The sequence below is a fragment of the Apteryx mantelli genome, chromosome 12, assembly GCF_036417845.1.
Source record: "Apteryx mantelli isolate bAptMan1 chromosome 12, bAptMan1.hap1, whole genome shotgun sequence".
NCBI classification, from domain to species: domain Eukaryota; kingdom Metazoa; phylum Chordata; class Aves; order Apterygiformes; family Apterygidae; genus Apteryx; species Apteryx mantelli.
In genome coordinates this window covers 3,655,379-3,669,725 of record NC_089989.1, presented here as the reverse complement: position 1 = coordinate 3,669,725, position 14,347 = coordinate 3,655,379, and the positions used below count along the sequence as shown (strand labels likewise).

Here is a 14,347-nt window from a genome sequence, read left to right as displayed (position 1 = left end):
AGTATCTGGAACGGGCTATCTGTGCTTAAATGTGTTGGAAAAGCTCTGTGGAAGTGTGCTGTAGTGTTTGGTGTTCAGAATCCATGCAGATAGTAGCCTTGATGCTCTCCAGTTGCTAGACAAACCACAAGTCTTTTGAGGAGCTAAAATAACTGGCAAGGTATTTTCTGGACTGTTACCAACCCAGGACCACGAAGTATGCTCCAGTCTTGAGCTCTTCAGCCTTGCAGCATGAAGTGGAGCTTGGTTGAGCTGTGCAGGGCTGCATGAATGGGGATTTCCTTCTAACAGTCCTCTGTCAGTGCAGTGATTCTGGTTTCAGACGGAAAAACTGAATCTCAGGGTATGTTGTGGCCAAGGATTTCCCCAAACAGTAATCACTTCTGATAATTTCCAACGTGTTGGTTTTGGCTTCAGAAATTCCATCCACTGCAGCTTTAGTGCTTGGCGTCTGCTGCAGAGAAGACGTTAGACAGCCATATCTGAATAGGCTCATTTATCTCGGCAGAATTTTACATGCTGTTTCTTATAGCTATCTTGACCTACCCCCAGTGTGAGTAAACATGCTCTTCAGTAATGCAGAGGTCACCCTGGCGTCTGGAAACCTCTGGATTGCTTGTTGCTGTTCGGCCTTGCAGCTCTCAGCAAAGGTACCTGACGTTGTAACGTAAAAGCACTGAGGAAGCAGCTGGCAGCATTTTAGACCCAGGTCTAAAATGGGAGAAGGATGGTGCAATGATGCAGATGGGGCCGTTGCAAATCTGAGCGGAGACGGTGAAGTCAGGACCTGGTTACAGAGCAGTGGCTTTCCTGAGCGGGCACGGAGCAGTTTCCTGTGCTGGTGGTGCACTGGTCTGAGGCTCTGCTCCACGGAGGTGCTGGGGACTAATGCCACTGGTATCTGGCTTGCCCGGAGTCTATTTATACTGCAGGACTTTGCTTTTTTGTTTCATCCCCCCCCCCCTTTTTTTTTCCCTTTTTTTTCCCCCCCTGCCCTCAGACTATGTGGCTGCCTCCAAATGGGGGGGGGTCGCTCCTGGTAGGCCAGTGCAATTGGACTGCTTTAAGGCTACGCTTTCTGCTGTCCTTTCCTAGCCCCCTTCCCCATGCTCTGGTCCAGGATTGGGGAAAACAGTGTGAAGTAGCTGCTGCTTCTACCCGGAGTTACGGTGCAGGGTCTTGCCCCGCTGTTTCAGTTGCTTCTCGGATAGCGCCGTGGGGGCGCGGGGCTCGGGGGGGTCATGGTGCTGCTGCCTCTGCGCCCTTCCCTTTGCCTCCCTTCAGCCCTTCCCTGCTCGCTGCCGCCAGCCTGGAGAAGGGAGGTTTCCTCCTCTCTCCCCCCTTTCCCCTCATTCGGCAGAAATCCGCTCTCCAGGAGCCGCAGCCGCGCTGTGCTGCGCTGCCGTGCCTCCCGCGCGGGCAGCTCCGGCTTCCCCAAAGCCGCGCCGCGGCGCCTCGGCAGGGGCAGGCCGCGCGAGCAGCACCGTCCTTGCAGCGCTGACGCCGTTTGCGTCTCGTCGCCGTTCTGGCAGAGCCTCTCTCTGCTGCGGAGCTGCTGACTGGGTGGAGGTGTCTAAATGAAAGCGCTGTTCCGAGTTAGGCCATCTCGGTCCTTCTTGGGCACTGTACGACTTGCTTGGGCGGAAAGAGGGGCCTTTTTCCCTTTTTACCTCCCAGCTGCTTCTCTCGCCCCTTCTCTGTCTCCAGTACGTGCTGATGTCCGAGGGGGGAGTTTCCTGCTCCCCCTTGGTTAAGGGCAGGGACCTTCCTGCAGCAGTTCCGGGTCTAACGACGCAGCGCTAACGGCCTGTCACCCAGAGCCGCTGGCAGGCCTGGGGGGTCCTTGCAAGAGCTAATGGGTTTCTTTAACCTTGGTGGAATCTGAAATAAACTAGCAAGGCTTTAAATTATTTCTGCAGAGATCGTTACAGTGCTGTCATGCTTCAGGGAGCATGCTTAGTTTGGTTGTGTTAAACCTGCTGACTCTTAAGGCTGTTTTTATCAGCTCAGCCTTGCTGATCAAGGCTTGGTTTTCCAGTTGTGTAAGCGTGTGGTGTGCCTTTTCTGTTTGCATGCGTGCATGAAATAATCTCCAGTTTATCAGACTCCTAGACAAGTATTTCTTGCTAAGCTTAGACAATTTCATATTCGACTGAAATTTTAATGCCTCACTTCAATTCAAAGGCAGCAAGTTCTATTTTGATAGCAGCGCTGCTGACTCAAATGTACCATCCCGCGAAAGCAAAGCCTTGCTGCGTTGCAGCAAATGCACCGTCCTGCGGCGAAGAGGGGCTGGGCGTCAGGTCGCCCCCTCTTTCGCCGACGGCTGGCGGGAAGGTGCTGCCAGGACACGAGCGCAGCTGAAGCCGGGCGGCTCCAGGGGCTCCGGCACCAGCGGAGAGATGAGCTCAGCAGCAGGGAATGCGTGCGGTGACAGGGCCGGTGCTCCCCGTGCCTGTTGTCAGCCCCGTTTCGTCGATGATGTCATCAGCCGCGGCATGCACCGCGGGGCGCGAGGGCGCGGGAACGGCTCCGCAGCCCTTCTCCAGCGGGAGCCGGAGATTATTATTATTTTTATTGTTATTAGCGCGGGGCACCAGCGGGCGCCCTGGTTAACGAGCAGGGTTTCCAGCCCCGGCGGTGGTGAGCGGAGCGGGCCGGCTGGCAGGCTGCCCCGCGGCGCTGGCAGGGGACGAGCTCGCTGCAGACAAAGCCGCGCTTATGAAAACTTGCTGGCGTAAAAAGACCGAACATTCAGGCTGCCTTTTTTTTTTAAGGATCGCAAATAATGTGTGGTGCAGTTTCTATGTGTGACTCAGCTGGTGGCTGGTTATCTGCATTCACGGCGCTGCAGCTGCAGGGGGGACCAATTTGGCAGTGAGCAAATGGCTCTTCCATAGCTGGTGCGAATGGTAGCTCTTATTCTCATTTTGGTATTACATCCTTGCTTTCCATTAGTCCAGTTTCAGCAGCATGCAGACAGCATTGGGCCCTGCTTGTGCCTCTGGAAGTGCTTTTCTCAAGCAGCCTGGCTTATCCTGCAGTTCCTCTGCTGGTGGGTTGCTCCTGGTGGCAGCACTGCCAAACCCAAATATCCGCCTGCCGCTTGCTTTCTTCTTGGCAGAGATGTTCCCGAGCTGCACTCGGCACACGCGTGCGCCAGGTGGGTTGTGCACTACCAACTTCTGCTCGTGGCTTCTCCAACATCAGAGCAACACACTTTCCTTGTCATGCCCACATATGTAACTTCGTATATGGCTCTTAAAGCAACAGAAGCACTAGGTGTCTTCAGGGTGGAAGTATTAAGGAATTTGATCTTAAGCCACCCTTAGTTTGACTTTCTTTTTCCCCCCACCCTAACAGTTTCTGTTTTGAAATTCTTGTGACTTCTTCCAACTCCCTTGGGTTTCCACTTGTTTTTGAAGAAACTGGTTTGGTGGCTGTTGCTATTACACTGCTAGCTAAAACTTGCTTCATGTTATACTTTACTCTTCTGGATGTGAGAAGTATAATCTAGGTGCCCATTGATAAGTTATCTTAATCTGTATTTCACTCTTGTGAGCCCCTGTGGTTTGATCTTTTCTTATTCTTTTCTGCATTAAAGCTCTCCCCTCCCTCCTCCCAAGCCTACACTGAAAGGGCTGAATTTGAACTTGTTTTTACAGTTGACTTTCACCTCATGAGAGATTCTTTGAGGTCCAACATGTACCAGCAAGAAGTACAGGGCCATGGATGTGATTGCAGCCTGAAGATCTCTGACAAACCTGGATGGCTTGAAATCCAGTTAAAGTAAAATCTTAACTGTTGAAACCCCTGAATCGCAGGGTTTAATTTCTCAAGTCCCAAGATGAATCTCTTGCGCAGGATCTTGACAAAGAGGAAAATGCCCCCCCCACTCCCACCACCCTATTCCCCTCTTGCAAAAACTGGTTTTGCATCTTCTAACTGAGTGCTGATCTGGACACAGAGTATTATTACAAGCCTCCACTCAGCATCACGCTCCTCTGAAAACTCACTTTGTAAAAAGCTTAGTAGATCTGATGTGTAAAGGGTATCACTTACACTTCCTTAAGATACAGGTAATGCCTTGACACTCTTTAGTAAAGGTGACCGCTGGCTGTGTCTGGATGCTGTCTTGGCACTATGCAAAAACTAAGCCAGGAAAGAACGAAGAGTTGGTATTCAGGTAAGCTGGATACAGAGGAACAGTTCTTTTATGTAGAACAAACTGCAAACACCGCTGAAGTCAAGATGTAATCAGTCTGGAGTTTGTTGCCATTAGAGGCTAGCAGATCATAGCTAGGAATCTAAGAAACTGGCCAAAATTCAACTACTTTGATGCCAACTATGTGAGACAAGCACAGCTTGTGCTTTCCCTGGGTAAGCTGGCTGCATGCTTCCAGAGGACAAGCTATGCTCTGAGGTCTGCAAAGTTGCGAGGTGGACCTAGGCGTAAGGGGTCATTGAAGGAAATGGTTGAAGTATGTTTCTCAAAGCAGAAAGGAACCCATGTAATTGATTTACAGACGTATCCCTACAGAGGATGTTACTAATGTCTTTAGCAGGCACAGTAAGCCTGTGGAGCGAACACATACTGGATGCTTCAGCAAAGAATTTCCTTAGACAGCTTGCTCGGCTTCGTCTCATCTGCATACTTCTGTTTGGCGTGCACAAACGGTGCAGAGGAGGACCTTGAAAGAGCTCAACGAATGTGGAGTTTTAACTGTTGCAGAATATTAAGCCCTAATGAGTACTTGATTTTTGCCCCCCTACAATTGTTTTAGCTTTTTGACAAAGGGATGAGAATAATTAGCAGTGGGAAAGTGATCAGACTACCAAATATCAGGATTTAAAGTTTCTAAGATCTAGACATAAATGTGTAACTGAGGGGAACTTTGTGCACTCTGAAGTTCCATTTGTATCTGGAAACATGGAATAAGGGCTGTTGCTGGGACCGCTTCTTTGTTTTGTATTAAGGGCCATATGTTCTGAGTTCTTCTTCCTGCATATGAGGGTATAAAGCCAAACGGTAAATGGGGAAGATGCAAGATTGGAAGGTGACCACTTTTTTAGAGGAGCTGAATGTTACGATCAGTGCTGTCTGACTGAGGTAGAACTTCCACCAACAGTAGACCAACAGTAAAACTTCTGAGATGACTTTGCTCAGGTAGCAACTGAGTCATGTTGACTACAGCCTCAACCAAGCAATTGCATGTTTAAAAAAAATAAAATTAACTACTTAAAGTTGCTTTTTCAGTCCTTCATTTGTTTCACAAGACTTAACACAGGCTGTATTACTAGCTCAATTTAGTAAGGAAGCTGTCTGCTGCTCTAGCTTATCTTATTTCCACTAATTGTCTGACAGAAAATGACTTGAAGCTCTACTGTAGGGCAGAGTTCAAGGAGTGTTGCCACAGTTTGTCTAATACTTGTGTGCTTAATCTGAATATAAAGCTGACTTGCACAAGAGCAAACGATACTATTCACAAACCTTGGATTTTTTTTTGTAATCAGAATAACTTAGTTTTAAAGACGCCACTGAAGGTCATGTAGTCTAAGCACCGTACTCAGAACAGGTCCAACTAGATCAAATTGCTCAAGGCAGCGTTGAGTTTGAATATCTCTGAGGATGGAGATTTTACAGTTTCTCTGAGCTTCTGTTCCACTATGCAACAGTTCCTCACATAGTTTTTTCCTAAAAATCTGCTTGGAATTTTCATGTTGCAACTTGAAACCCTTTGAGCAGAGGAATGATGGAACTTCTGTTCTGCGTCTGGGACAAGATCTTCTGTTAAAAGCTTGGTTTTGCTCTGGAAACCATGTTTCTTTCCATACAGAGTTGACTGAAACGAAAGTTGTACTCTGGGCTGGGAGAAAGCCCAAAGAGGGCAAGTGAAGCTGTTTCAGAAGGTTCCTAGGATCACAGGAATTTCTCTTGAAGCACAAGCTCTTGAAATCAAGTGATGGTAGATTACAAGTTTAATAAATATTCTTAATAGCTCTGAAGAAGGCTTAGAATGAAATTGTGGCATATCCTAGGTGCTTAGACTAAATGCAAAAGACACTGAATTAGTCATGGATATTGTGACTTAATGGGCCTAAGATGGCTATATTTAAAGAGCCGACATCAAGTGGGGAATGTTACTCTCCGGCTTGCTAGTGCACAAAACTGTAGGGAGAGTTTAGAGGTCTCTACTGGAGTAGATAAATTTGCAAGCTTCAAATCAAGGTCAAGTTTCAGAGCTGTGGCACTTGCTGTTGGGCTTGGTACAAGGGAAAATGCAGAGTACCAAGCTCTGCAGCTTTGGCAGCTTTCCACTTGGTAAGTTGGGATGTGAGGTCTGTTGCAGCCCAAGCCATAAAAATGGCACACGTTTGTCTTGGGATGGTCACATTTTTGGCTTAAACTAGTTACAACACTGGCTCAGAGCTAGGTACTAAAATGTCTTAACTCTGTGCTTTAAAGAGTGTGATATTAACAGTCCAAGTGTAACATATCATGTTAGTATTCAGCGTAGAGCAACAATTATAAATCATCTTGAGTAGTTTAAACTTGGTTCCTTTTCAAGATTTAAATTGGTGGTGTGTACTGCAGGCCTTATGGAATCTCCATAATCCATTTTTTGGGCTGGTTGCCACTTAGTTAATAGGATAATAAAAGGGTAAGAATTACAATCTAGACTCTGAGGTGTGATGGAGGAAACAAACTAGCTCTGGTTCAGTCTGTTCTCCTCTTCACCCTATCAGGCAGCCACTTAAATGCTAATAGCTGACTAAGAAGCAGGATACTCCTACATAAAACTTAATGTTGTAGGCTATATATAGCGGTGTGTGTGTTTTTAAACTGAAGAGTGAGTGCTTGCTTGTTCAATGCTGATGTTAATTCTGCAGAACAACTTAAGTCTGGTTGGCAGGTTCTCCTGAACAGTCATCGTGTAGGTAATGTTAAGCCGCAGCAGAACGCCAGGGCTTCTAACTTCAGCTCTGCAGCAGGCTGACTTAAATGTGTTCCTGCAAATTACTTCTGATTTAATGCATCAAAACAAAGACTTCATGCTGCTTGATGGTTATTGCTCTTTTGTTGCCATCTGGTAATTTTATAGGAGGAATGCAAGCTACAATTAGAGTAACTGAGGTAAAAATATGTATTAAACAATGGAGGTGGGAATAAAGGCTGCTGTTAAATCCAAACATGAGTGTTTCTACTTATTCCTGGTTCTGGACCATCTGTCTAGCCATGATAATATGCAGACTGTCTGAAAGTGGTCACTTAGCAGCGTTCACAAATTCAGAGTCACAGCTGACTGTTGACAGAACTTGCATGTATCAGGCCAAAACTATTGTGTCCTTTGCAAACTTCTGCATCCTGCGAACTTTGCTGTTCTAGATGACACTACTAAAGCCAATCTTTGTTTCCAGCAGAGTACAAGTCTTGATAAATATTGTTTTGAGGCAGGCGAAAAGTTGTGGCACTCGAGCTATGAATTCCTAGGTTATACCCATGCTCTCCATAAAACCATCATTTGGAAGTACAAGGCAAATGGAACTCTGCAGCTATCCTGCTCTCTGCCCTGCTGCTGCACATACTAGTGGTGTGACTCAGTTGTTGAGTTGTTGAGGCATACCCCAAAGCGTGTCTTCTCATACTCCATAAAGTTAATCACTGAATGACTGTATTCTGGCATATGTGTGCTTGGAGCTTACAGAGATTAATTCATGCTTCAAACATGAATAAAGTAAATTATGTGGATCACTGCATTTTCTTGAAAGAAAAAAAAAAAAAAAGCAAGTTGTCTATAACGGTTCTGCAAAGAATTTTTCAGGCCTGCTAAATTATCCTGGTGGACAAGATGCAATGACTCACTTCTATAGCCCTGGTGGAAGGCAGGGAGCCACTGCTGTTGCCATCAGTTGGCACAGGGAGAAGTCCTTGAATCTTGGGAGACTTGCATCTTGCCACGAAGTAAATACACGCTTGGAAAATGAGACAAATTCACCTACTGCAGACTCTACCCAGGCTTGTCAGGGCAGACTCCTCACTGTTACCCAGGGCAGGATAAGCCCGTAAGGAGAAGTTAGTACATTCAGGTTGGTCCAAGAGCAGAAGTGAAGCCTGATAACAGTAGAGAAAACTCTTGCTCCAGCAGTCTTTAAATAATGAGAGATGAAGTCTAGTTCTTTGAAAGCTGCCACGTGGAGATGCTTCTTGGTGTATCCAATGAGGGGGTGAGCATAACCTAAAACCTTAAGCTTTTATCCTCAGAGTTGTGTGAATCTGCTATAGTGCCTCTAGCACAGCTGAAAGCAGACGGTTTGCTTGTATATACCGAACTTATCAAAGCTGAATGCCAAACTGCTGGTAGTGGAAATGAAAACTCGAGGGGCCGTGCAGTTACACTGTAGTTCTGAAGTGCTGACCACAATTAGTATGCATATTTTTATGCTATAAATTGCTTGCCAGCTCCAGAGGAGTAACTGAGAAATGAAACTTGAAAGGCTCAGTGAAGTTCCTAGTAGGAAAGCATCGTTGCAAGATCTGCTGTTCTTATGATCCATTTTCCAGTCTGGTATAGCTGGCAAAAGTGTCCTGAAGCAAACCAGGGAATGCTTGGAATCTGTTGGAAAACCAGCTGAATTAGGGTACAGAATAGTACGCGAAGCAGTAATTGTTGATGCTTAAGTGCTATTGGAGTTGGAGGGATTTTTCGCTGTTCCAAAATCTTGGATGTGTCAGACTGACACAGGACACTGGCAACTTTGGTTGTACTAAACTACTTTCAGAGCTGACCGGTTCTGTATTCCTGGTGGAGGTCCTGTTAACAGATGCTTATTTTACTGGGCAGGGCTTGCATCCTAATACCTAGAGAGACCCCAAAGAGAGTGAACATCTGAATATTTTTGGTCAGTTAGTTAAGATGGCACCACCAAAGCGAAGGCTCTTCTGGAGAGACGGGAGGGAGGCTGCTGAGGGGAGCCAAGCTTCACGCAGTGCTGGGGGGCTCAGCCTGCAGCGAAGGGCCTGTTCAGTAGACTAGACTGTTTCTCTGCAGACGGGCGAGTACTGCAAACTGGAGCGAGGTCCTGAAGCAGCCTCCCCTTTGGCATAGGCAGGACAGTGTTTTGGGCAGATTGCAGGAGTTTCGTGATGTGGTTCTCCATGACACAGGATCTCTTCTTGAACCTGGAAGGTCCTTTCCTGTTGCGATACAGATCCTGAGCCCAGGCAAACCAGTGGGCGAGTTGCAAGTTGGAGCCTGAGATCCTCTGGAGCTGGAAGAGGCACAGTTTGTGGGAAGAGCGTGCGGGCGGCTCTGCTTATTGCTGATGATCCTCCTGTCCTGGCCGCGAGTCCTTCTCCCTCCCCCCCCTCCCCACCCCAGATGAAAGCAGGCAACTCCTGCAAGCAGACTTGGAAGAAATTACGTCATGAGATCCCTATGCACATCAGGAAATTCGGGAACCTTAAGAGCGTACTAACTTTACTGGCAAAATAGAGTTGCAGGGGTGTGAGCAGCCCCCGAGGAGGAAGGACTGTCCCGTTCCTATTGCAACCCGCGGGAGCCTTTTCCCGTGGCTAGGGGAACTGCCTCGCTCCCGGCCTCTCGAGATGAGCCCGATAGGAGGGGAGATTCCGGTTCCTCGTGTGAAGCTGTCCTTTGTGCGTGCGCCCTTTTCCTCCGGTCAAAGGCTGCTGCTGAGTCATGCCCTCGGAAATGGCGATGAAGCGCTGGAGGAAGCGGCTTTGGCCGCCTGAATTAACACGGAGCCGGTTGCTGCGGCAACCGTGGCACATCTGCATATAGACATTATTTATGGGCCGTAAATATGAAATAGGCCATTTTTTATCTTAAGTAATGTGCGTGTAGCAGCGTACTTGAGGTGACTCTGGCTTGCTGGCTTTCGTCCCTGGGAATGCGGGATGGCTTTCTGAAACAAGCTTAATTCTGGTATACTAAATCATCGCTGTGTCCGCTCTAGTAAAAATGCCGATGTCAGTATAAATCTGAAACTAAAGCTCTGAGGAATTTCTGGCTTGGTGATGTGATTGCTAGTGGTTTACTCTAAAACTTCCTTTTGAATGAACTGTTCTGTCGTGATCGCGTCGGACAGAAGTACGGCAGGCGTGGGGCAGAGCAAAGAGCAGCAGCTCGGGTGCAAGAGGGGGCAATAAGGGGCTCCCACCTCAGGCACTAGCGTTCTGGTTTTTGCACGTTCCAGCCCTTAATTCCAGCTTGGGAAGCTTGAACACTGAGGTGTCTCGCTGTAGGGAGAGTTTTGGGTCTGTGTCTTCTGAAGAGCTATAAAATACAGCTCTTCCTTGTGCTCTGCAATTCCTTTCAAGAAGCTTTCCTTGAGAAGCTGTCCTGGAGCATCTTCTCTCCCCTGAATAGTTTGGGATTCAGCTGAAAGCAGTGAGGAAGTGGAATAATACAAAGGACTATGTGCCTAACTGTTGTTAGGAGACAACGCTACTTAGGTGGTGTAGACTTTTACCTTGGAACTTGTAATTAAAATCTGGCAAGGGTTTATCACTTCATAGCTATCGTATATCTCAGTCTGGATGTGAAATCAGCTATGAGCAGTCATGTGTTAGACACTTATCAAAATTCTGTAAGATTAGTCAAAACTGATGTTTAAAAAAATAAAAATAAAATCTGACTAAAGACCAGATGTTAGCTATCCAGAAAGGCAAAATGGTATTCAAGGTCTGATGTTACAGTATTATCTGCTCAGAACATACTGTTCTATTGTGAAACCGTGTAAATATTAACTACTTTGCCTGAGCATTGGGTTAAAGTGAACACTCTGGCGCTGACTGTTCTTGGTCACTATTCTCTATAATCACTTTTTCTTTGTTTTGGAAGTCAAGCCATCTTTTTACTTTGATAGCATGGTATTGAGTTACTACTGCGGTCTCTGTAACTGAAGAGGAGTGAGCTAATGCATGCCTAGCATGGTGAGGTGAAGCTCAGAGGACTTTACTTGTAAACACTCTGAATTTGAACTCGAGGGGGCCACTGAAGTGCTGAACACTTTTTTTTTTGATAGCTAGGACTCATTAAGATCCCTGTATAAATATTCTGGTGGCAGGAAGGTGACTTAGTTGACTTTAGTTGACTTTACTTCAACATTTGCTCTGGTGGATGGAGAGCATACAAAAGCTTCTGGATCACTTGTAACTTCTGTTGGCTGAAAAGGGATTTCTGTAATTGTTTTCACTGTAATGGAGGAAAGAACAAGAAAAATGCTCTGGTATAACTTGCTGCTGTGAATGAAAAGATAAATCAGACTCAGTGTCTTGTACTGTTACGGAGCATCCCTTCTTTGAGCCCTAACAGAGTAGAATCATTAGAAGTAAGATATAACCTGAGTAGCAACTGCAAACTCAAAGGGAATGCATCTAACCTGTGACCCCTAAAACCACAGCATTTTACAGGGGTGCTCACAAAACTATAGAGGTCTCGCCTCAGGAGGCCAAAATGCCCTGGCAGACAGCTTCCTACAGCAGTCTGGTCTTGATGCCCAGCAGCCGTAAACATAGCTGTCTCGTACGTCCTACAGTAGAGCTGTTGTGTGGCCACTGTGGTGATAAACTTCTGTTAGACTAGAGTGTGACTTGGTTTTGCCAGAGCTTGCTTTTTCTTTTTTTAACTCTCAGTTTATAGTGGTTGAGTAACATGAATGAAATGATTGTGCAAACAGAAATGTAATGGTGCAAAAAGGATGCCTTATCGTCTTTCGCTTCCCACTTTGCTGTTTATAGCTAGGTCTTGATATATCCAGACTTCGTTCTAATTCCAAACTCTGTCTCTGCTGGGTTTTATTATGTAGCATGTTTTTGCTGCCATTTTTAATGCAAACTATTGGTGCGTGTGTGGGGGCGCATTTACATATATGAGTGCAGCTTCCTAAACGTTGCTTTAGGTATGCCCTGGAGTATTCAGCCCCTGTTGGGATGGTGTTCTTGTGAAATCCATTGCATCCTGTTTGGCTTGTTTCATAAGATACAAATGCCACTAAAAATAATGGGTGGCAATTACCATCTAAATGGAAAATAATAGAGATCTTTCTTTAACTGCTGATTCTTCTAACCTTAGTGTTGCAAAGTTTCAAAGGGGAGTGACGCCAGCCCTGCAGACCTGGTGTGCCTGTCTCTCCTGCCAGAGCTGTTTCCTTGCTGGCTATAACCTGTGGCAGTATAGATATAATATATAATATAAAAAAACCCCCGCCAGCACTGGGGGGGCCTGCAATTTCCGAGCACCAACTTGGCAGCTCAGCAGATACTGATGCAAAATAGAGATGAAGTGGAGCTGGAAATCCCTGCACTTTGAAGTGGCAAAAAGAAAGAACAGTCTGCGGTAATGGTTGTGCTGTGGGGTTTGCTGGCCAAAAATAGGACTGAGGTGAAAGGCTTGTTGGATGATCTGCTTATGTGAGAACATCTGCGGTGATATTGGGCAGCTTTTGTGTTGTAGCAGGAGAACGCTGAGTCCTGAGCCTGCTCTTTCCTCCTGTCTAATTCAGGGCATGAAGAGTGGAGTCTCTCCCTGAACAAGGGCCTGAAGTGACCTGGGTAGCTTCTCTTGTCCATGACTACCTGGGCACAAGTTTGGGCAAGGTACTTTATTAATGTGCCTCTGTCCTTTAGGATGGGGGATAATCAGTTTTATGTCTTTTGTCTTCCAGATAGTAAAGCCATAGTTGATGGAAACTTGAAGTTGATCCTTGGCCTAATATGGACCCTTATCCTCCACTACTCAATTTCCATGCCAGTGTGGGAGGATGAAGGTGATGATGATGCAAAAAAGCAGACCCCTAAGCAGAGACTTCTGGGGTGGATTCAGAACAAAATTCCTTACTTGCCAATCACAAACTTCAATCAAAACTGGCAGGATGGCAAAGCACTGGGGGCTCTTGTTGACAGCTGTGCTCCAGGTAAGTCCTTTGCTCGGGTGGTCAGCGTTTTCCTTACTCCTTCGTGGTGGCTCTGCTGTTTGCATAGGATGAGGTTTTCACTGCTTAGCTGGAGATGGGAACGAGGCTCTGAAGAAAACTGGAGTCTAAAGAGGCCAGCTGCGGGAAGAAGCATGTTGTAGATGACTTGGCCAAGAGAAATACTGGCTTAAAGCAGAATGGGTGATTGCATTATTGGAGTTGCCATAGCTAAGCTTTGTACTGGGTGCAAGGGGCAAAGGTGCAAATACTGACTATTAAATGCAAGAAAGACCTGTTCCCACAGCAAGTGCCAACAACCTTTCAAATTCAGGGTGCAGCAGGAGGTTTCATGTGTTCTCCTGAGACAGGATTGCACAGGGAGCACAACGTAGCCAGAAGCTGTACACTGCTTGAAACTTCAATGTTTAGCAAGTTAAGGCCGTGCTGCTTTGGCCAAGTAACATGATGAGGTGTGAAAGAGGCACAGTTCCCTTACCTTCCTGTGAAATGGCCTTGTTAATGCAATTGCTGGTGCTCCTGTAATGCAGGTTGGGGCACTGTGGCAAAGAGCTGAAATGTTCTTTTTGGAATTTGCTGCAGAAGAACCAGCAGAACTTAAAGGCTCACTAGATGTATTGGTACTGAATTTGGAATGGTGTCTTCCACAGGTTGAATCTAAAACAGTGCACTTGTGTGGCTGACTGAAAGTCTATCCTTGGTTTTTGGTTTGGCTGGCAAGGTGGGTGGGAATCTTTCAGAATTGGCTTTTGGATGTCTGTGCTAGGAGAAAAGCCCTTGGAGATGCCAGTTGTTGTCTTGGAAGCGTTTTCAGTGAGCAGCATGCGCTCATCTTGTTTTGGTTTGACACACATCAAAATTTCAGTGTTTTTCTTGAAGGATGGTAAGTGGATAAGTCTGCATTAGGAGCTCTTTTACTAATCTTGCAATGAGCTGGCTTAAATCTTTTCCTTAGTTTTCCAGTTTTGCAAAGGTCTGAATGGTGTGCTATATAGCTGCATAATACAAGCAGCTGTGAAATTTGTACTCGGTTTCTTTAGCTAGGGAAGCTTCTTTACAGACGACATGTAACAACTGAAACATGCTTGCAGGCCTGTGCCCTGACTGGGAGACCTGGGACCCGAACAAGCCCGTTGACAACGCTCGCGAAGCCATGCAGCAGGCAGACGACTGGCTGGGGGTGCCGCAGGTAAGGGAGTCCGGGCTGCGAAGCCGCAGGCTGGGCGCGTGCTGGAAGCACAAAAGATAGCTTTGTGGTACTTGCGACTTGGACTCTGAGCAAACTTGAATTTAGACTTGGAAGAGCAGGTGAAACTGGACACTTCTGGAAGTCACTTGTTTACTTGAGTGAAATTGTCTAAGAAAGGGCAGATTTTAATGTAATCTGCTG

At 46.4% G+C, this 14,347-nt stretch overlaps 1 protein-coding gene across 3 annotated transcripts in view; it reads left to right on the top strand.

The window, feature by feature from the left end:
- FLNB (filamin B) overlaps nucleotides 1-14,347 on the top strand; it is an 82,598-nt gene that overhangs the window by 16,089 nt on the left and 52,162 nt on the right. For all 3 annotated transcript variants that reach the window (XM_067303727.1, XM_067303726.1, XM_067303728.1), the window contains exons 2-3: nucleotides 12,691-12,939; nucleotides 14,049-14,146. In XM_067303727.1, coding sequence (XP_067159828.1) covers nucleotides 12,691-12,939; nucleotides 14,049-14,146 — 347 coding nt within the window. The remainder of the gene's footprint in view (nucleotides 1-12,690; nucleotides 12,940-14,048; nucleotides 14,147-14,347) is intronic.